The 21271-nt window shown below is 36.5% G+C and overlaps 1 protein-coding gene across 1 annotated transcript in view; it reads left to right on the top strand.

Annotated features, from left to right (window-relative positions):
- The window catches only part of DIS3 (DIS3 homolog, exosome endoribonuclease and 3'-5' exoribonuclease), a 31174-nt gene extending 10884 nt beyond the window's left edge, over window positions 1-20290 (top strand). Inside the window, exons 5-21 of the mRNA XM_059684819.1 lie at window positions 2728-2895; window positions 3642-3806; window positions 5078-5191; window positions 5309-5446; window positions 5998-6144; window positions 6548-6664; window positions 6914-7015; window positions 8151-8215; window positions 8303-8387; window positions 9941-10068; window positions 12215-12301; window positions 14859-15015; window positions 17230-17444; window positions 17549-17717; window positions 17840-17998; window positions 18689-18811; window positions 20040-20290. Coding sequence (XP_059540802.1) covers window positions 2728-2895; window positions 3642-3806; window positions 5078-5191; window positions 5309-5446; window positions 5998-6144; window positions 6548-6664; window positions 6914-7015; window positions 8151-8215; window positions 8303-8387; window positions 9941-10068; window positions 12215-12301; window positions 14859-15015; window positions 17230-17444; window positions 17549-17717; window positions 17840-17998; window positions 18689-18811; window positions 20040-20123 — 2223 coding nt within the window. The 3' untranslated portion in view covers window positions 20124-20290. The remainder of the gene's footprint in view (window positions 1-2727; window positions 2896-3641; window positions 3807-5077; window positions 5192-5308; window positions 5447-5997; window positions 6145-6547; window positions 6665-6913; window positions 7016-8150; window positions 8216-8302; window positions 8388-9940; window positions 10069-12214; window positions 12302-14858; window positions 15016-17229; window positions 17445-17548; window positions 17718-17839; window positions 17999-18688; window positions 18812-20039) is intronic.
- Window positions 20291-21271: the final 981 nt, after the last annotated feature.

Below are 21271 nucleotides of genomic sequence, written 5' to 3'. Positions count from 1 at the left end.
AATTGGTGGAGTGAAGACTGAAGGTGGCTCTGGCCAGAGCAGTGAAGTCTTGAAGGTGGCTCTGGCCGGAGCAGCGAAGTCTTGAAGGTGGCTCTGGCCGGAGCAGCGAAGTCTTGAAGGTGGCTCCGGCTGGAGCAGCGAAGGCTTGAAGGTGGCTCCGGCCGGAGCAGCGAAGACTGAAGGCGGCTCCGGCCAGAGCCAAGGCCTGGGTCCCGGGTGCCGGAGGAAAACCGGTGCCGGCAGCCAGGGGAAGGGAAGGCCTATTGCACGAATCTTTTCATGCAACAGGCTTCTAGTGCGTAAATAATGGAGCATTGATGTGCTCCAATAAAACTATTTGATGCATGAACTTAGTTTGCTTAGCTCTGATCTAGGGGAATAAGCATGGATAGAAAAGAGAAGAGGTACAAGCGCTGAGTTCTTTGGCACTCTAATGTTTAGAAGTCAGAAACATGAGGAGAACCAAACCAGCAAAAGCAATATAAGAGGAAAACCAGGTGAGTGAAATCCATGGAAGCTGGGTACAGAAAATGTTTCAAGGACAAGGGAGTGATCATCTGTGTCAAATGTTGCTGATACATTAATGAGAACTGCTGATTGGATTTAGCATTATGACAGTTTGGAGGACCTTTCCAGAGTAGTTTTGATGGGTGGGAGGCAGAAGTCTGACTAATATAGGTGAAAAAATGGGAAAAGAGAACTAACAGTATTGTAACACTTTCAGTGCTGTAATTGAAGGAGAGAAGTGTGGTATTTGCAGAGCAAGTGGGATCAAGAGGGGTTTTTATGGTTGTGTTTCTTTTTTTTTTTCTTTTTTTTAAAGACAGGAGGGAATAAGGGAATAAATGTAGATAAAGAAAGAAAAGGGCCTATTGCTGGGCCTTGGGATACGACAACATTTAGAGATCAGGAACAGATGAATTGAGAGAAGAAACGAATCAGTGAAGTAGGACAGAAACCAAAGGAATGATGATTTGGATGCTGATGTGTCTTAGGGAAGGAAAGATCTTTTTAAAAAAAATTCATAGGACTAAGAACAGAGCATTTACATTGCTAAGATCATATACTAGTGACCTTGGCAATTTGGTTTCAGTTGACTGACGATGACACTTGATTGTAGTGGATTTATTTGGGAGAAAGTGCAGGTAAGTAAGTGGATACACAGCTATTCTAGAGAATACTGTTGTAGTATTTTGGTATGAATTGAACAGATGATCAGGCCAGTATCTGGAAGGAGACCAAAATTTTATGTATGTATGTATGTATGTATGTATGTATGTATGTATGTATTAGTATGTTTTTATTGATTTCAGAGAGAGGAAGTGAGAGGGAGATAGAAACATCAGTAAGAATAATTGATCAACTGCCTCCTGCACACCCCCTACTGGGGATCGAGTTCATAGCCTTGGCTCTGACCAGGAATTGAACCATGACCTCCTGGTTCACAGGTTGATGCTCAGCCATTGAGCCACACTAGCCTGGCTATTTATTTTTAATGGACTATCTTATGTTTATATGATGGTGAAAATGTTTGATTCTAAAGGCAGAAGATATTAAAGGACTAAGTTCTTGAATAGAAGAGAGTAGATGGGCCCTCACCAGTTTGGCTCAGTGGATAGAGCGTCGGCCTGCAGACTGTAGGATCCCAGGTTCGATTCTGGTCAAGGTTGCGGGCACATCCCCAGTAGGGGGTGTGCAGGAGGCAGCTGATCGATTGTTTCTCCCTCGTCGATGTTTCTGACTCTCTATCCCTCTCCCTTCCTCTCTGTAAAAATATCAATAAAATATATTTTTTTAAAAAAGAGAGAGTAGATGGTGTGTAGTGTTCAATTGAAAGAACAGAAACAGTCACTGTGGCTAGCCAGTGTGGTTCAGTTCTTTGGGTGTCATCCCGTGCACCAAAAGGTTGCTGTTTCAACTCCTGGTCAGGGCACATGCCAGGTTGTGGGCTTGATTGGCGTACAGGAGACGGCCGATTGATGTTTTGCTCTCACATTGATGTTTCTCTCTTCCTCTCTAAAGAAAAAAATCAGTAAAAAATGTTTTAAAAAATGAAAGAACAGAAATATTGTATTTATTGATACAGAAGACAAAGCTGAGATTTTGGTGTTGATGCAAGTAAATAGGCAGATTCAGTAGTAGAAAGATGAAGTAGGTCTCTACTGACTGCTTCTGAGTCTCAGTATTAATATTGAGGTCCCCCATCTGAGAGTGGGGAAGGAAGATGGGGAAGTTAGACAGGTAAGCAAAAAGGAGAGGGTATAACCTATTTCCCTTGGAAGGTGAAAAATTGTGGGAAATAGAGAAGGAAATGAAAGGAACCATGCAGTTAGGATTTTGGATGTAATAGCATTTTTCTTATGCTTTAATAGCCAAAGCCTTTTCATGAAATTGAGGGTTCAATTTAGCCACTACATATCTACCCACCCACTTAAGTATTCACACCTTTGTCTTGGGAGGCCTGTACTGGGCAGTGGTTTCTTAGTGACCTACATCTGTGGATAAAAACCTTAAATGTAATGAAATTGAAATATTTTGTAAGGTGCCTTTGAACTGAAAGCATTTTTTTCTGTCACTGTGCTATATTATATTCTCTTATTCATGGAGCTGTATATACCATGATGTGGAAGGTATTTAAAAGAAATTACTTGATAATGATAATAGTTATATATTTAGTGTACAGAAGACTTACATATTAATTGCATTTTTGGTTTGCTTATTTCACAGAATGAAATAGAAAGTGGAAAAATAATATTTTCAGAGCATCTTCCCTTAAGTAAGTTACAACAAGGCATAAAATCTGGTACATACCTTCAAGGAACATTTAGAGCCAGCAGGGAAAATTACTTAGAAGCTACAGTATGGGTTCATGGAGATGCTGAAGAAAATAAAGAGGCAAGTGTGTAAATATATTCCTTATATACTAAAATACTTTTTGTTCATTATTTTCTTTTATAAGTGTTTAAAATTCTATATGAGAATTTAAATTTGCTTTGTACTCCCAGTTTATCAGCTTGAAAGCAGTTTGTGGGAGGTATAGATACTAGCATTAATCACTTCTTTAGAAAACTGCTTATTGAAGAAAATAATTTCTATTACCCTACTTCTATTGTTTAGTCAATCAAATATTAATGAATAGGATACCCCTTTTTTATATATTAAGACCAGTTATGGGGAATACTATTTACATAACATGTAATTGCTTCAGAAGACTACATACTTTAAAGTGAATAGCAATTATTTTGGGATACTTACTGTTTACCATATACTCTGCTAACTGCTTTGCATGCTGCATTTCATTTAATCTTCAACCCAGCCTATAAAAGTGGTACTCTTTGTGTTTCACCAATCGGGACCCTGAGGTTTAGAGAGGTTAAGAACTTTCCCTAAGGTCTCTTGATACTAATGTAAGAGTTATGGCAGAGCCATGAACACAACCCATGTTTTCTGACCATGTTTTTTTCTACTTGATATTGAGAAATTAAGGGGGTGTAGTAAAGGGACACGATAAGGAAGAAAAATATAAAGGAGGACAAATAGAAATACATAGCGACATTCAGAGTATATCTAAACTTCTTTTAGGTAACCTTCCAATTATTACCATTAGAATATCTGGACACATGCCATTTACTGTTTTACAGATAATCTTACAAGGGCTTAAAAATTTAAATCGAGCTATTCATGAAGACATTGTGGCTGTGGAGCTTCTCCCCAAAAATCAGTGGGTAGCACCATCTTCTGTGGTTTTACAAGATGAAGGTCAAAATGAAGATGATGTGGAGAAAGAAGAGGAAACAGAACGCATTGTATGAAACCAAGCAAGTTTTAATTTTTGTCTGTGTAATTTTTGTATAGTTAGTCAATGTGTTACTTTTGGAGAATATTACACAAATCTCATTGCTTTCAGATTTATTGAACAAAATTATAGTTCTACACAGAGTTGATTTTTTTCCCCTCTATTTCAGTAGTCTTCTTTTAAGTGAATATCTGAATTGGCTCAAGTAAACAGGTTTAAGTACAAAAAGACTGTTAACTTGAGTATGAAACTGGAACCAGTGAGTTTTAAGTAAATAAAATTAAAATTTTCTGAAATGCTTTTATGTAATGTTAAAATTCCCTTAGTATAATAGATGTTCTACTGGGCCTTTATATTTGGGTCTGTTTAATAAGCCCTTCTCTATTACCATATTTATTATGAAAGAGAATACATTCGGTTGTTCTTAGGAGCCAAAGTTTACCTGATACAATCAATTTATTTTTCTATTTTAGAATTAACAGGAATAATGTAATTATTCATACATTAGTGGTTCTTTTTCCATGAATTACATTCTGGAGTCTTACTATGACATTGTGCCTGTAGAGTCTAGGCCAGAGGAGGGCCACAGCGGGTTCTTAAACTGGACTCAGAAGAAGGAGCTGCGGCCGTGTTTCCCGACGTTGCCATGTTAACACTGCTGCTGGTGAAGGAGCGGAGGGGAGAGCAAGAGAACCCTCCGCTCTTTCTGCTCCGCGGGCCGGATAGAACAGCCGAACGGGCCGGAACCGGCCCGCGGGCCGTAGTTTGCCCACGGCTGGTCTAGGTGAAAGAAGAGTGTTTACAAGTGAAGTACCATAAGATTCTTTTGCTGTTTCTAATAAGAAATATTCTTTGGATTTTTATTTTGGATAAAAAAAGAACCGTTAAAGATATATCTCTTTTTTAAAGGATTTAATAAATGCCACGCAGCTAATTAGTGCATACTACTACTAAAATCCTAGTCTATTAATTCCCAGACCTCTGTATGTGTTAGTAAATCATGATATTAAAATTGAAAAAGAGTTGAATTCTGACATACTTATTCAGTTATATTAATTTTTTTCAATTATCTCTTTGTAGTCCCTTATTATTATGGAAAATGTCCATGCTTTTGTTTGGCATGCCATTGCCTAGAATTTTGAAACATCAAGATTCTGTATTTTTATGACATAATTTAGGGCCTGAAAATATTAGTATCCATATTTGTATTTTAATTATGAAGGGAAATTGTGTCATTGTACTTAAAAGAAAAATAACAAGATTTTTATTTTTAAATCCCAGCTGAAGACTGCTGTAAATGAAAAAATGTTAAAACCTACAGGTAGAGTTGTAGGAATAATAAAAAGGAATTGGAGACCATATTGTGGCATGCTTTCCAAGTCTGATATTAAGGAGGTGAGTAGAGAGTATATTGCTATGTAATAAAAAATGATATAATTTAATAGAACTTAGAGCCTTCATCCTGTGATTTTCTGTGTGTATGTGAAATATTTTTTTTCTAATTTTCTCTAGTCAAGAAGACATCTCTTTACACCTGCGGAGAAGAGAATTCCTCGAATTCGGATAGAAACCAGACAGGCATCTGCTTTGGAAGGACGGAGAATTATCGTTGCTATTGATGGATGGCCCAGAAATTCCAGATATCCAAATGTAAGTTTGAATTAGTAATTTTATTTTAGAGTACTTTATTTAAAATTTGGGAATAAAATTGATTCACTTAGTGAAACTAGAATATGCTTGTTTGTAAACTTCTTAAATATAGGAATATTTCACAAAATTACTTGATAAGTAGTGCATCCAATTTGAAAATTAATCTTATGAAATTCCAATGTAAATCATTTGGTTACTTTTATTCAGTTTTTCAAACAAATAACTTGATAGTGACTACAAAAATGGTGTTTAAGACCTAAGTAGATGCCAGTAAACAGATTTTAAAGCTACTATATTTGAAGCACATTTTAAACTTGAATGATTATAGGAAATAATCTAGGCCATCACTAAAGTCTTCATCATAAACACTTGAGAATTATTTTTATCAGCTTTAATTTACCAAGGAGTCATTTCTAAGAAGTAGTTATGGGTACATTTAGAAATATTAAGGTTACAAATAAATGTTCAAGAGCTCAGTGTGATAATAAAATATAAATTACCTAATAAAAAGTGATGAAATATACCTTTCTAATAATAACTTTTGGTTTTAGGGACACTTTGTGAAAAATTTAGGTGAAGTTGGAGATAAAGAGACTGAAACAGAAGTTTTGTTACTTGAGCATGATGTTCCCCACCAGCCTTTTTCACAGGCTGTCCTTAGCTTTCTACCAAAGATGCCCTGGAGCATTACTGAAGAGGTAAGTTGATAAGAATTCTTAGTGACTTTATAAATGACTATATCTGGTTTAATTTTGTTTGAATTCTGTATGTGTTTTTAAATATGCAGAAACTGTGATTTCCCCCTCCCCCACATTTAGTTAGTTAAAGGTCTCTTAGCTATTACAGAAATCAGTTGCTTTACTAAAAGATAATTTTTCTAGAGGACCCACACTACCTTATGTCAAATTTTTCAAAGGCAAGGAAACCACAAGTTTGCAAATCATGTCTGGTAATCATTAAGTCATAAGATGAAGTTGTTGTTTTGTTTGTTTGTTTTAAATTCAGGGTGTCCCCCAGTATATTGTTGATTTCAATAAGAGCTGTGCTGCATTTGTGCTACCAAAACAGTTTTTTATTTCTTAATCATGTGGCATCTTGTAGGACATGAAAAACCGAGAAGACCTGAGACATCTATGTGTTTGTAGTGTGGACCCACCAGGATGTACTGATATAGATGATGCTCTGCATTGTAGAGAGCTTGAAAATGGAAATTTGGAGGTATTCATTTTGTAATTACATCCTTAATTAAATATAGTTTTGTTTTTCAGTTCATTTTCTTTTCACCCATCGTAGAATTTATTTGTGAATTATTAGTGCCAAGTATAATTGGTTGTAGCTGCAGAGACTAATGGGCATGTTTTAAAAATTGAAATGGTGAATGTGACAGTCTTTTTTCAATTTAACTAAATTTATTAAAACTCTATCCAATTAAACATGTTGATATCTTTTTATTTTTATCTTTTTAAGGTTGGTGTTCATATTGCTGATGTTAGCCATTTTATTAGGCCAGGAAATGCTTTGGATCAGGAATCAGCCAGAAGGGGAACAACTGTGTATCTTTGTGAAAAGGTAACATCATCTGTTTCTTTTTTTTTCTTTTTTTTGGTATTGATTTCAGGGAGGAAGAAAGAGGGAGAGAGATAGGAACATCAATGATGAGAGAGAATCATTGATCAGTTGCCTCGTGCACATCCCCTACTGCTGGGGATCAAGCCTGCAACCGGGCATGTGCCCTGACCGGGAATCAAACTGTGACCTCCTGTTTCATAGGTTGATGCTCAACCACTGAGCTGCACCAGCCAGGCATGTTTCATTCTTAATAATAAAATCACCTGAGGTGTTTGCTTAGGAAAAGATAGCCTCAGTATTTAGTGAAATTTGATGAGTAACTATTATAGTAATTGTCCAGTTAGTTCATAGGGACCATGCGCACTTGTGAATTCTTGAATAGTCAAAGTTTGGAATAGTACATGAATAGCTAAAAGACTAATAATATATAGAATAAGGTAACCTTAAATCAATGAAAATATTGCAATGTTTTTTGTTGTTGAGTGGTCCAAATAACAGATATGTATAGCTGACAGAATTATTCAGTAGCATTTAACTTATACTATTTATGGGTAACTAATTAAAATGTACTTTTTTTTTAATAAAGTTAAGTAATGAATTTACTCTGTCACAGTTTGCTGTTTATTCTTCTTTATGTATAGTCTCATAAAGTTACAGAGAAAACTTGTGATAGTAGAGGGGAAAATTAAGCTTAGTCTGTTATGAATTCAATGTCAAAATTCTATGTAGTTTTTTTACATAAAATTTAGTGTCATCTTTTTTAGTATTTTAAAAACACCATATCGTTTGTGGAAAGCCTTGGAGAAAGGTCCAGTCATAGAGCTAGCAGGTCTTGTGTCAGTTATCTAGTATACACTTCATATCCAGTCTAGAGATTTCAGACTCTGAGAGGACAACTAGGTGTTTAGTATAGAGGACTTATCCTTAGATCCACTTGATATGAAGTCCATGTTCCTTTCGTTGCTTTCATTTTATAACAGTTTTTGTAAGTACTTTTCTAGAAATAGACTTTTTATTTCATGTTTTCTTAATTCCTCCTTTCTTATTAAATTAATGCTACTTGAGAATAGAACCTCAAATAAAAAAATGTATGGAAATAGCTAAGTAATCTGCAACTCTCTTTTATCTGTTTCAGAGGATTGACATGGTTCCAGAGTTGCTTAGTTCTAACTTATGCTCCTTAAGATGTAATGTTGACAGGTATTTATGCTTGTTTTTTCATAAGAATATAGTAGTTACTATTTTAACTGATTCCCATGAATAATTATTGTCTATTTCCCCCCATAGGCTGGCATTTTCATGTATTTGGGAAATGAATCACAATGCTGAAATCTTAAAAACGAGGTTTACCAAAAGTGCCATTAATTCAAAGGTTAGTTTCATGGTTAATATTTGTTGTTTAAAATCTTTGATACTTTTGACAGTGTTCTAGAATGTTTTGAAAAAGCTTAGGCTTAAGAATAGTTAAGAATTGTTTCCCCAGTGTTACAACAAAATCTAGATTTTTGAAGTTACCTGCTTAATTCTTGATGTTATTTAGAAATGAGTTTATGTAGCCACTAGAGGCCCGGTGTATGAAATTCATGCACAGGTAAGACCCCTAGGCCTGGCTGGCGATCAGGGCCGATCCGGGCCTTCGGCTGCCAGCCAGGGCCTCCCTTTGTTCCACACAACCCCCTGGTGGTCAGTGCACATCATAGCCAGCAATTGAACTCCTGATCTCCTGGTCAAACTCCCGAGGGGACACTTTGCATGTTAGCCTTTTATATATATAGATTTTCCTGTACTCAGACATGAAAGCCTGTATACTTAACATATTGTGGACCAGTAGTTTTATTGCTAGCTTTACCCAGTGGCCAGATAAGTTTCTATTGAACGAGTACAAAAAACATTTTACATAAATGTTAAAGGCACGCTTTAAAATTAAATACCCATTGCATTTTGAAGTTATTTATTACATGTTCTTACAAGCTAATATCTTTTTAAAGTATGGTACTCTGTAAAACACTGTGTAATATGAAGCGAGAATTCTCATGATCCGTCTGCAATGTGTTAAAAAGACCAAATAGGTGATTTTTGCCCTGACTCCGGAATCCCATTCATTATCTGAAGCAGTCCCAACTCATGACTGGTTAGCATTTTCAAAGTTGGCCTGTATACTATCTTCATAATTATTCATAGAAATTATCTTACTAATCAGTGTTGGGTTGCAGCAGACCTAGCCTGAGATTTGTGTTCAGACAGAATGTCTTCCTCATCTTTTTCCTTTTTTTGTACTTCTCCACAATTCCCTTTATTTTTATTTTACCCTGAGTCTTCCCCTAAGGTTTGCCAAACCCCTTTCCTTCCAATGTTCCATTTCTAAAATTTACCTGCTTTTTCTCTGCCTTTAACAACATTCTTTCTGTTATGATGAACTAGCAGTTGGAAAGAAAGCTGTGTTAGACTGACAGTGCTATGTGAATGATTTAAATCTTCCTAGATTTTATATTTAAACTAGAGGCCCGATGCACTTAATAAAGTTTTCTTTAATTGTTCGCCATTGTGTAGGGGATTAATATCTTGTAGAAAGTATTTCACTCTACAGTTATTATCAGAGAATAATCAGATCTTCTTATTTTCGCCTTACCTAAGTATTTTATACATTATTTATATGAAAGTAAGATGAGTTTAAGCAATTTATGTATTAACAATACTGCCATATTACTTTAACTTAAGTTTGCTTATGTAGCATAATGCATCAGATAAGTTAATGAACCAGAAATCAGATGTGGAATATAAATATTACACTTAGGAATGTCTCTTTTGTTAATGATATTTAGTTTTTTCAAAAGCATGGATTTTATGTATTGGAAATATAAGAAATGTAGTAAACTAGTTTTTATAATTTGAAAGGGTTATATTAACATATGGTTTCTTCTTTAGGCTTCCCTTACATATGCTGAAGCTCAAATGAGAATTGATTCAGCAACCATGAATGATGACATTACCATTAGTCTCCGTGGACTAAATAAATTAGCTAAAATTTTGAAAAAAAGAAGAATCGAAAAAGGGTACATTTCAAAATTATCTATTAATATAGTTCTTAATTCATTTATCTTGTTAAGATAACTTTCGAACTCTTTAAAGTGTCTTATCATGGATAATGATTATTTATTTAATAGGATGAATAAGGTCTATTATGTAAAGCAAGAATATCAAACTGGCGGCCCGCGGCCACATGCCTCGTTTATTTGACCCCTGTTAGCCTTTGAGTTTGACATGCTTGATGTAGACACAGCTACTTCTACCTACCTTTATAAAAAATATATATTTTTATTTATATCAGAGAGGAAGGGAGATGAGAGAATCATTGATCGGTTGCTTCCTACACGCCCCCTACTGGGGATCGAGCCCTAACTGGAACTCGTGCTCTTGACCAGAATTGAACCTGGGAACCTTCAGTCCCCAGGCCAATGCTCTATCCACTGAGCTAAACCAGGTGGGGCTATTTTCATGGTGGGTTTTTTTTGTTGTTGTTGGCATTTTTATTTTTCTTAAATATATCTTTATTGATTTCAGAGAGGAAGGGAGAGAGAGATAGAAATATCAATGATGAGAGAGAATCATTGACTGGCTGCCTCCTGCAGGCCCCCTACTGGGGATCAAGCCCACAACCCAGGCATGTGCCCTTGACTGGAATAGAACCTAGGACTCTTCAGTCCGCAGGCCGATGCTCTATCCATTGAGCCAAACTAGCTAGGGCTATTTTCATGGTTTTAAAGTAAGACGTAGCCGAAACCAGTTTGGCTCAGTGGATAGAGCGTCGGTCTGCGGACTGAAAGGTCCCGGGTTCGATTCCGGTCAAGGGCATGTACCTGGGTTGTGGGCATATCTCCAGTGGGGGATGTGCAGGAGGCAGCTGATCGATGTTTCTAACTCTATCTCTCTCCCTTCCTCTCTGTAAAAAATCAATAAAATATATATATATATTAAAAAAAAAATAAAGTAAGATGTAAACTTGGCATTGTAACATAGCTTCTTAAAATTAGGGTAGAAAAGATATTTTTTTAAGTTATAAATAGTCTTTAATTTTGTAAATAGAAGGTCATTTACTGGTAGAAGCTGTCATTGAATCTTCTCAGTCTTAGGGAGAATTGATAAAACTACCATTAAAAAATAAAATCACATCCTTTGCTTTAAAGGAGAAGTTCTGTCTTATCTTAAATTATGTCTAAAAGAATAAATGTTATGTCCTATATAGTATAGTGGTCTGTGAAGAAAAAAGTGATCAAAATATGATTTGTATACCTTGCTTTTTTAAGTAAAGATATATTAATAAACACATAATAAATCTGATGAAGAAACTTGTAAATACTGCAGGGCAAGAAAGGAATATTTGTTGAGATTTCATTGGTAGTATTCCTTTTGTAGCTCCTCTAATAAAGGTGAGGAGTTAAGGACGAAAATGAATTTGGATCTCATCTCTTACTATTTTTTCCCTTTTCCATGATTATACAAGGTAACTCAGCCTCATTAAAATTCTCAGTTTTAGGTTGATTTACAGCTGACCTGATGAAAGTAGCATCAAGAGGCAAAGAAACTTTAAACTTACCTGGCTTGTGGGAATTTACTCTTCAAAGGAGAAATTGCCAAGTCATTAAATGAACCAAGCATGTAGAGCACTTAGCATAATATGTTATCTGACACATAGCACTCAAATATTAATAGCCATCAGTGATTGTAACATATTAGTAGTTGTAGTTTATCAGTCTCTTCTCCATTGGTTGAGTTTATGGGGAAGTTACTTTTGAACTGTGGATCTTCTAATGTCAGTGATCTACTCATAGCAGCTTCCTTTTGGCCTCTCTTCATCATCCCTCACCCCAATATATGCTTTTCCATGGTAAATAATATGCTGCCAATAACCTTCTTTATTTGTAAAAGTCATTACAAACCCATGTAACTGAAATCTCATAGTTTGGGGACAAGAAGATATGGAAAACCTCAAAAGCACAGAGACTCTTATTTTATTGTGTTGCTATTATGCTTTCTTATTAAGTGCATTGTAGATCTGTAAAATTTAACAGGTGGTCCAAAGCCTTCAGAAAAATAACTTGCATACTTGCTATAATCATTTTTAGTTTCAAAAGAATCACTTCCAGAATTAAGTCTGTTATTGGTTCACTTGAGTAATTCATCTCTTTAATTTTTATTTAGGGCTTTGACTCTTTCTTCTCCAGAAGTTCGATTTCACATGGACAGTGAAACTCATGATCCTATAGATCTACAGACCAAGGAACTTAGGTATGCATTTTTTTTGATGGCTATTAGATAAGATTTTGATTTTAAATGTAATGTCTGGTTTGTTAGTAATAAAACATAATGTAGACCAAATTAGAATTTGACTAATAATAGTTATGGTAAGTAAAAGAGGATTGCTCTGATTAATTTCCTAACTATTTAGTGTAGAATGTACTGTGGTAGGATGGAATAGTGGTCACAAGGCTTAGAAGCCAGACTGCCGAGGTTTGGATACCGCTTCTGCCACTATTGCCTATACAACGCTGGACAAGTTATTTGACCTCTCGGTGCCTCAGACTAATAATGCTACATAACTCAGAGGTATTGTCAAAAGTGCGCAGATGTTATACTCAGCTACTGTTGTTACTGTTTTACTAGAGGCCCAGTGAACAACATTTGTGCACTCGGGGGGTAGGGGGTCCCTCAGCCTGGCCTTTTGCAGCCCTGGAGCCCTTGGGGGATGTCCAACTGACAGTCTGACATCCTTAGCATTGCTGCTGAGGCGGGAGAGGCTCCCGCCACCGCCAATGTGCTCACCAGCCGTCAGCCCAGCTTCTGGCTGAGTGGCACTCCCCCTGTGGGAGTGCACTGACCACCAGGGGGCAGCTCCTGCGTTGAGTGTCTGCCCCCTGGTGGTAAGTGCACGTCATAGCAACTGGTCATTCCACTGTTTGGTCGATTTGCATATTACCCTTTTATTATATAGCAGCGGTTCTCAACCTGTGGGTCGCAACCCCTTTGGGGGTCGAACGACCCTTTCACAGGGGTCGCCTAAGACCATCGGAAAGCACATGTAATTACATATTGTTTTTGTGATTAATCACTATGCTTTAATTATGTTCAATTTGTAACAATGAAAATACATCCTGCATATCAGATATTTACATTACAATTCATAACAGTAGCAAAATTACAGTTATGAAGTAGCAATGAAAATAATTTTATGGTTGGGGGTTACCACAACATGAGGAACTGTATTAAAGGGTCGCGGCATTAGGAAGGTTGAGAACCACTGTTATATAGTATTGATTTAGTTAAGATTTAGGAAGTAAGGAAATTGTTGGTTAAATCAGAATTAGGCCTCTTTTCCATGCCTCTTATATAAGGTAATTCTGAAATTAATTTTGCATTTATACTTTTCTTAGATGACTGAGAATTGAAATGGGAATATACTTGTTGGTTAGTTAGAATCAGTATGTGCCTCATAGCATTAGAACTAAAATTTAAAAAATACCTTAGTTGGGGGGGAACTTCTGTGCAAATAAGTTTTAATGTTAGTATGAGCAGTGAGCCCAACAGTAGGAGCTTTTTTGAAGGAAAAAATTAAATCTAGTGCCAAAATAGAACACTATATATTTCTTACTACCAATTAGAAGAAAACATTTCTAAGAGATTGTCCCCATAAGTTTTAAAGGTATAGGAGATGTTAGTAATATTTTAAAAATTAATAAACTTTAGCAATCTTGTCAAGAAGTTATGTTATTTAAAATGGAAACAAGAATGAAAGATTAATAATGCATGTTCAGTGACTTGGGAGAAATAAACCATGTAAACAGAAGGCAGATAATTTATTAAACTAAGTTTTAAGTGGACATAGACTATATTAAAAGGCAATATCAGATTGCTTAAGAGTTTTGATATAAGTTATGTGGACTTGGATCATGTTACTATTTTTTTTTAATATATTTTTATTGATTTCAGAGAGGAAGGGAGAGGAGGGAGAGAGATAGAAACATCAGTGATGAGAGAGAATCATTCATTGGCTGCCTCCTCCACGCCTCCTACTGGGGATTGAGCCCACTACCCCAGTATGTGCCCTTGACCAGAATTGAACCCGGGACCCTTTAGTCTACAGTCCAACACTCTATACACTGAGCCAGACCACCTAGGGCGGATTCTATTACTATTAATAACTCTGACCTTGAGCAGAGAAAAATAGTCTTCTTATCTGCAGAAAATAAATTATATACGTGTGTGTGTGTGTATACACACACACACATACCTATATATACACATATATATATATGACATAATACATATAGCACTTATAGCACAATGACTGACCCATAATAAGCATCTAGAGTAGTTATTATAAATATGATCTCTTCATTTGGCTGATTTATCAGTGAAAGTTTAAATTTTTAAACCAAAATTTGCATGACAAACTTTTAATTTTTCTTAGTAAACTTTATTTTTTATGAATTTATAGTTAAATAAAAATCTATTTTAATTTGGGCTCAGTAAAAGAAGGTAAAATGTTTATGATTTAGATTTTATATATAAAAATTAGCAAAACTTCTGTTTTTTAATGCAATTTGTAAAGTCTTCTCTAGCACGAGATTTTCTTACACAGTAGATGCATAGTGAAAGATTGTTAGCATAATAGGAGAGAAATGAAAGAGCCCTAAGTTACAAAAATATACATGTGCACACACGTATGTATGTTTATATAGGAAATTTTTCTATTATCTTGTAGGTAGAAAAGGTATCCTGTAAATAAATATGATATAGAGAAGTCTCGGATTCTCTTTCCTTATTTAATGATCTTTTTCATTGGCAGAGAAACAAATTCCATGGTTGAAGAATTTATGTTACTTGCCAATATCTCTGTTGCAAAAAAAATTCATGAAGAGTTTTCTGAACATGCTCTGCTTCGAAAACATCCTGCTCCTCCTCCATCAAATTATGAAATTCTTGTTAAGGCAGCTAAATCGAAGGTAAGGTCCTGTAGTTTGAAAAGTTACCTATACTTGTGTTGTGATCTGTCCATGACACTGAATAATCTACTTACATCTCCATAAAAATGTTCTTGTTTCTTGATCCAAAAATATGCCAGTAGTTTTTAGTTTTTAATTACTGAAATATACTTCACAAAAAACATTGTGTACATTTAAGGTGTACAACATATTAATTTGATTGATTTATGTAGACTTCAGTTATTTGCAGTACCCTAAACATAATAAGCTCTTCCATATCTGTGCCGTTATACATGTACCTCATGCCTATGTTACTTCATGCCTCCTCTGAACTGCCTAAGAGACTTATAAATAATTTCTTTCTCTTTACCTTTAACTCAGTTAAACCCTCTTTATATCATGTTCCTAAGAAGGAAGTCCACTTATTGCACATATGGAAAAAGGAAAAATATAGAAAGGGCAGCATTTTCTCAGCCTCATATACTCCCATTGCCTCTAGTTAGTAGATTTTCATTTAGGCATAAATACCGTTACCCTTGGGGTGACTATGGCTTACATTGATTTTCTTTGTATCACTTGTTCAGGTCTTATCTTTCCTGTCCAGAAGACAGCTGGAAGGAGTTGTTTTGAATTGTTCTAACAGGATGGTGTTGGTTTCTGAGTTTTTAGACCATTATGGTGGGCTTATCCCTATCATAGCCATCAGAACAAATTCAGCATCTTCTCTGCTCTAAGGCTTATGCTAGAAATTGGGGGATTTATTCTTGTCTTATTTCTTCCTAAAACCTGGGTAGAGGAAGGAGGGTTTAAGTATGTTTGCCACATCTCCCAATGAATAATAATGCAGCTAAATTCGATGTACCACAACATCGAGTGGTAGTGACCAATATAGTTTATACGTTTTATCCTTCACCTAGGAGACTAAAAATAAATTTATAAAAAGCATAATATGCTAATTAGACCAGATGTCCTTCCGGATAACCTTCCAGGTGAAGCCGGGGTGAAACAAGAACCATGCCTTTAATTCTAATTTGAATGGAAGGAAAATGTCTGCAGAGAAAATCCAGACATACAAATCTGTTTTGATGTTGTTTTTTTCCCTACCCAGCAAAGATTAGGAAGGCACAAATTGGGCTTTGAGAAACAGCACTGCTGCTTCCACCATCCTTTCTTGAGAATGTTGATACTTCAGTGTATTTAAATGCATTCAGAAAATGTTAAGCTTTGATGTTGCGCAGAACAATTATTGCTTTTTATAAATTTACTAGAGGCCCGGTGCATGAAATTTGTGCACTGGGGGTGGGGGTGTCCCTTCAGTCCAGCCTGCACCCTCTACAATCCAGGACCCCTTGGGGGATGTCCGACTGCTGGTTTAGGCCTGATCCCCTTAACCGGCAGTCGGACATCCCTCTCACAGTCCTGGACCGCTGGCTCCTAATTGCTCATCTGCCTGCCTGCCTGGTTGCCCCTAATTCCCCCCCCCCACCCCCCCCGCCGCCAGCCTGATCGCCCCTCACTGCACCCTCTGCCGGCCAAGTAGCCCCTAACTGCCCCCTCCCTGCCGGCCTGGTCACCCCCAACTACTCCCCCCCCCCCCCACCCACTGGCCTAGTCGCCCCTCACGCTCCCCCCCCTCCAGTCTAATTGTCCCCAACTGCCCCCCCTGCTGGCCTGGTTGCCCCCAACTACAACCCCTCCCACCAGCCTGGTCATCCCTAACTGCGCCCCCCCGCCAGCCTGGTCACCTCTTACTGCCCCCCTCCCCCACCCCCACCCCCGGCCTCCCCATGCAGCCTGCTGTTCAGTCGTTTGGTTGTCCCTCACTAACCCCCTGCCAACCTGGTCGTAGGCAGCCATCTTGTGAGGGCGTGAGGGTTAATTTGCATATTACCTCTTTATTATATAGGACTGAGGCCCGATGCACAAAATTTGTACAAGAGTAGGTCTTCCTTCCCCTGGCTGCCAGCATTGGCTTCCCTCCGGCACCCGGGACCCGTGCTTCCCTCACAGCCCCGGCTTCACCTGGAAGGTTATCCGGAAGGACATCCGGTCTAATTAGCATATTACGCTTTTTATAAATTTATTTTTAGTCTCCTAGGTGAAGGATAAAAGGTATAAGCACGTATCTGATCAGAAATATACACTTATTATCTGTTCAATTTGATTTGTTATATTTTGGATACATGATGGTACTGATTTTAAAATGTAGTGCTCTTTCCCTCCTCTTTTTCACAGAATTTGGAAGTTAAAACTGATACTGCCAAGGCTTTGGCTGACTCTTTGGATCAGGCTGATTCTGCTACTTTCCCATATCTCAACACTCTGTTAAGAATATTAGCCACTCGCTGCATGATGCAAGCTGTGTACTTCTGCTCTGGAATGGATAATGATTTTCATCACTACGGCTTAGCATCCCCAATATACACACATTTTACTTCACCCATCAGAAGGTACTTTTTCCTTTTGAAATGAAAGGAAATAGAAAATAGTTAATTTTGACAAGACATTTTAATGCTGATGTTGCATGGTTCTTGTTTCACCTTTATATATCTAGATATGCGGACATAATTGTTCATCGGCTGTTGGCTGTGGCTATTGGGGCTGACTGTACTTATCCAGAGTTGACAGACAAACATAAGCTTGCAGATTTATGTAAAAATCTTAATTTTCGGCACAAAATGGCTCAATATGCCCAACGTGCATCAGTGGCTTTTCATACCCAGGTATTGCCCTCTCTTGATAATATTAGGAGAGATGAAGTTTTGTTCATTTTTAATTTATGTTCAGAATTGTTTTCATTTAAAAATATTTAAGACAATTCTTAAGGTTGTATGTTATTTTACAGCTATTTTTCAAAAGCAAAGGAATAGTAAGTGAAGAGGCCTATATTCTTTTTGTGAAAAAAAATGCTATTGTGGTATTAATTCCAAAATATGGATTAGAAGGTACAGTCTTTTTTGAAGAAAAGGACAAACCCAAGCCACGGCTTATTTATGATGATGAGGTATAGTATTTCTAATTTTTTTATTTTTGTTTTCTTTGGGGGTGGGGGAGGGGGGGCAGGCACTTTGTTTTTTGATAGGTTAATGGTACCTATAAAGGGTAAAATTGTTTTTTGTACCCTGCAGAATTTAATTGTGCCAAACAATTATACTCAATTTCTCAGCATATTGTCCAGCATACAACATTGGCCATGGTTTCTTTTATACCATGTAAAGTTTCCCTCTCTAAGGAAAACTTGAATTACACTTTCCTTAGGTGCAGAGATGGATTAAAGTGAAGGAATAAATAAATGACTGTTTAGAGCCCAGCGAAGGGAATTTTTTAACTTGTTTCCAATGTCGCTTATCTGACACACTCCCTACTTCCCTAACCTTAGTAGAACTGCAAAACAATAATCTCTGCCTTCAGTACCTTTGTGTATTGTTCTCAACAATGTGCTGGTGAGACTCCTAAGAGTAATGAATATATATTGGGACCATATTTTTTTTATTTATATTGGGACCATCTTAATGAGAGGAGGAAGCATGGTAGCTTACATTTGTGTGAGGTTACGAAATTAGTGGTTTTTGTTATATTGAACATCTTATTAAAGCAAAATTTTAAACTAATATGAAAGGTAAATTATAAAGAATTGGAACAAATCCCAAAGTCTGCAGAAGTAATTAAACATTGCAAAATGTCTCTTGTTTAGATACCTTCACTTAAAATAGAAAATACTGTGTTCCATATATTTGATAAAGTTAAAGTGAAAATCATGTTAGACTCGTCGAATCTTCAGCATCAGAAAATTCGAATGTCCCTGGTAGAACCACAGGTAAGGCAAACTTACGTTGTAACGGAATGTATTTTGTGAAAGACGGATATAGTCATGTTATTTCTGTTTAGTGATAGAGGGAATTCTTTAAGTGTGGAGGACAAATATTTGCATAGCAATTCTTATTTCTCACTGATCTCCCTAGGCCGTAGGATCCTAGTTACCTAGGTTTCTTCTGAGGTCATTGGTACCAAAAGCAGAGCTCTTTGAGATCTCTCGCCTAGTCAATGTTCAGTTTTATCAGTTTTGAAGTTGCATTGTTGAAGATAAGACATTGGTTCTTAACCCTTTGCGGTCGTATTAAATTTGGACATGGGTGTCGTACTGGTCGGAATTAATTTCCACTGAAAGAGCAGTGATACATAACATGCAAGATTATGAAGGATAAACAAGATTTATTAATTCTTTTTTGGAACTACGTCACTACTAGTAGAATCACTACAAACGTTATCACTTTCTACGTCAAGAGTCAGTATTCAAGGTGCCAAAATAAAACTCTTCATCGTTACTTTCCGATTCGCAGTACACTTCTTTCGGTAACTTTCTTTTTGCCATTTTGGAGTATTATTTTGAAATATCTTAACAAGCGAGAATGTCTAATTACAGTTAAACGTAATTTGTAAAGCTTTATTTGAAATTCTGCGAAGTATCTCCGAAGCTTGTCGATTTCTTCACTCTCAAAAGGCGACTGACTCGCCACGGTGTTTTGCATGGCGAGTGTGGGACGACCGCATTTGTTTATATTGAGTTTCGATATCTCCGATTTGTCAGGGCAGTGTTTTGGTTCGTGACAAGGTCGTTTAGACACTTAAGAGCTTTCAGAGAAATTATGAACTGATACATGAATGAATAGAGTTAAGATTCGTACGGTTCCTTGCTGTGGTGGCTGAGAGCAGACATACGACCGCAAAGGGTTAACTTCTGTTTTGCCCCAACACACCTGCTCTGATGCTGACAGTCACAGTGGCTCAGCTAGGATAATTGGACATGTTAAACACACACTTCCCAAATGACTTATTTCTCATGTGTTGATATCATGTCTAACATTTTGAACCACTGTTACCCTGTGTGTGAAATATATACTTTGTATGGAAAACCTTTTCCCCATCTACCCCTATATCCTTTTGAAATTGAAAGTATCAGTGGGGAAAGGGGAAATGAGAATGAGATTTATTCCTTATTTTATACTTTTACTCAACCTAATTTTCCCCCATTTGTATTACTTTAGATACCAGGAATAAGTATTCCTATTAATACTTCAAACATGGACATCAGTGAACCAGAGAAAAAGAAGAAGAAGCTTGAAAAATAGCTATAGCCAGCAAAAAAATTTCAAGGGTTGGTTTCCTTTTAATAAAATTAATAACAAACAAACAAACAAAAAAATGAGAGGACATTTCTAATCCTAAGAAGTGTGTGTAACAATTTATTATTTTAAAGTGCATTTTAATAATTTTAAAAATGTACATTTTTATTGAACTGTTGTCTGTGTCTGTCCCATCATTTACTTCTGGACTGAACAAAGCTATTTATGCAGAAAAATTGAGTTGAATATCCATCACTTAAATAGTGAGGATAGCAAATTCAGGGATCTGTAAAGATCATTTAAAGGGAGCATTCATGCTCTCATTGAAGAGCAGATTAACTTTGCAAAAGTGATTTGACTATTTAATATTGATAGAAAAAAACTACCATTTCCCTATGGAGAAAAATAGAATGTTTTTAGAAGCAAAGAACCATCTATCTGAATCTTGAAAGCTGTGTTGTTTAGTATGGCAGTGTTTGGATTTCAAGACAATTAACATCTGTTGGGAATTCAGTAATCTGTGCTGTCTTTAATTTACCTAACTTAAATTATGTACTCTCTGTTAGAAAGCCTCTTGTAGTTCCTAAATGATGCTTGAACAGTAGTGTGTGTGTGGGAGTTGGATATTGTAGGAAGGCAAGACTGGAAAAATAGTTGCTTTATACTAGGGATTAGGACCCAAAGAAAGACTGAAGAGTATTTTAAATGTCTCATCATGTTACTTATAAAATAAAAAGTAGGTAATGAATGGCTTTTAAACTGCCTATGTGTCAGATTATATTGGAAAGGGGGATTGTGTAAATAAATATTAAAGCGAACAAATTGAAGTTTTACAATTTGATGTGTCTGAGTGACTACTTCCCTTGTTAACCACAAAAATTAGTAATGATAAATTGGTGCTTTCAAAAATATTTTGAGATAGTTACCTTAAAACATTTTACTTGGCTTATTCAATCTCTAAAGTACCTACAGTGTACCAGGCATATCACCAGTTAAGTGAACTGCCTGTGCCTTGAAGGAACTTACGGCACAATGAGAGAATTGGCATATATGTCAGAGGTATACTAAGTGGGAATAATTACAGTGTGTACTTGTTTGCGCTCAGAAATTATTAAATGATTGTTCCAGTGTCCTGTTACTGAGGAAAACACCCA

The sequence above is a fragment of the Myotis daubentonii genome, chromosome 2, assembly GCF_963259705.1.
Source record: "Myotis daubentonii chromosome 2, mMyoDau2.1, whole genome shotgun sequence".
In the NCBI taxonomy this organism is placed as follows: domain Eukaryota; kingdom Metazoa; phylum Chordata; class Mammalia; order Chiroptera; family Vespertilionidae; genus Myotis; species Myotis daubentonii.
This window is presented reverse-complemented; position numbering and strand designations above follow the sequence as displayed.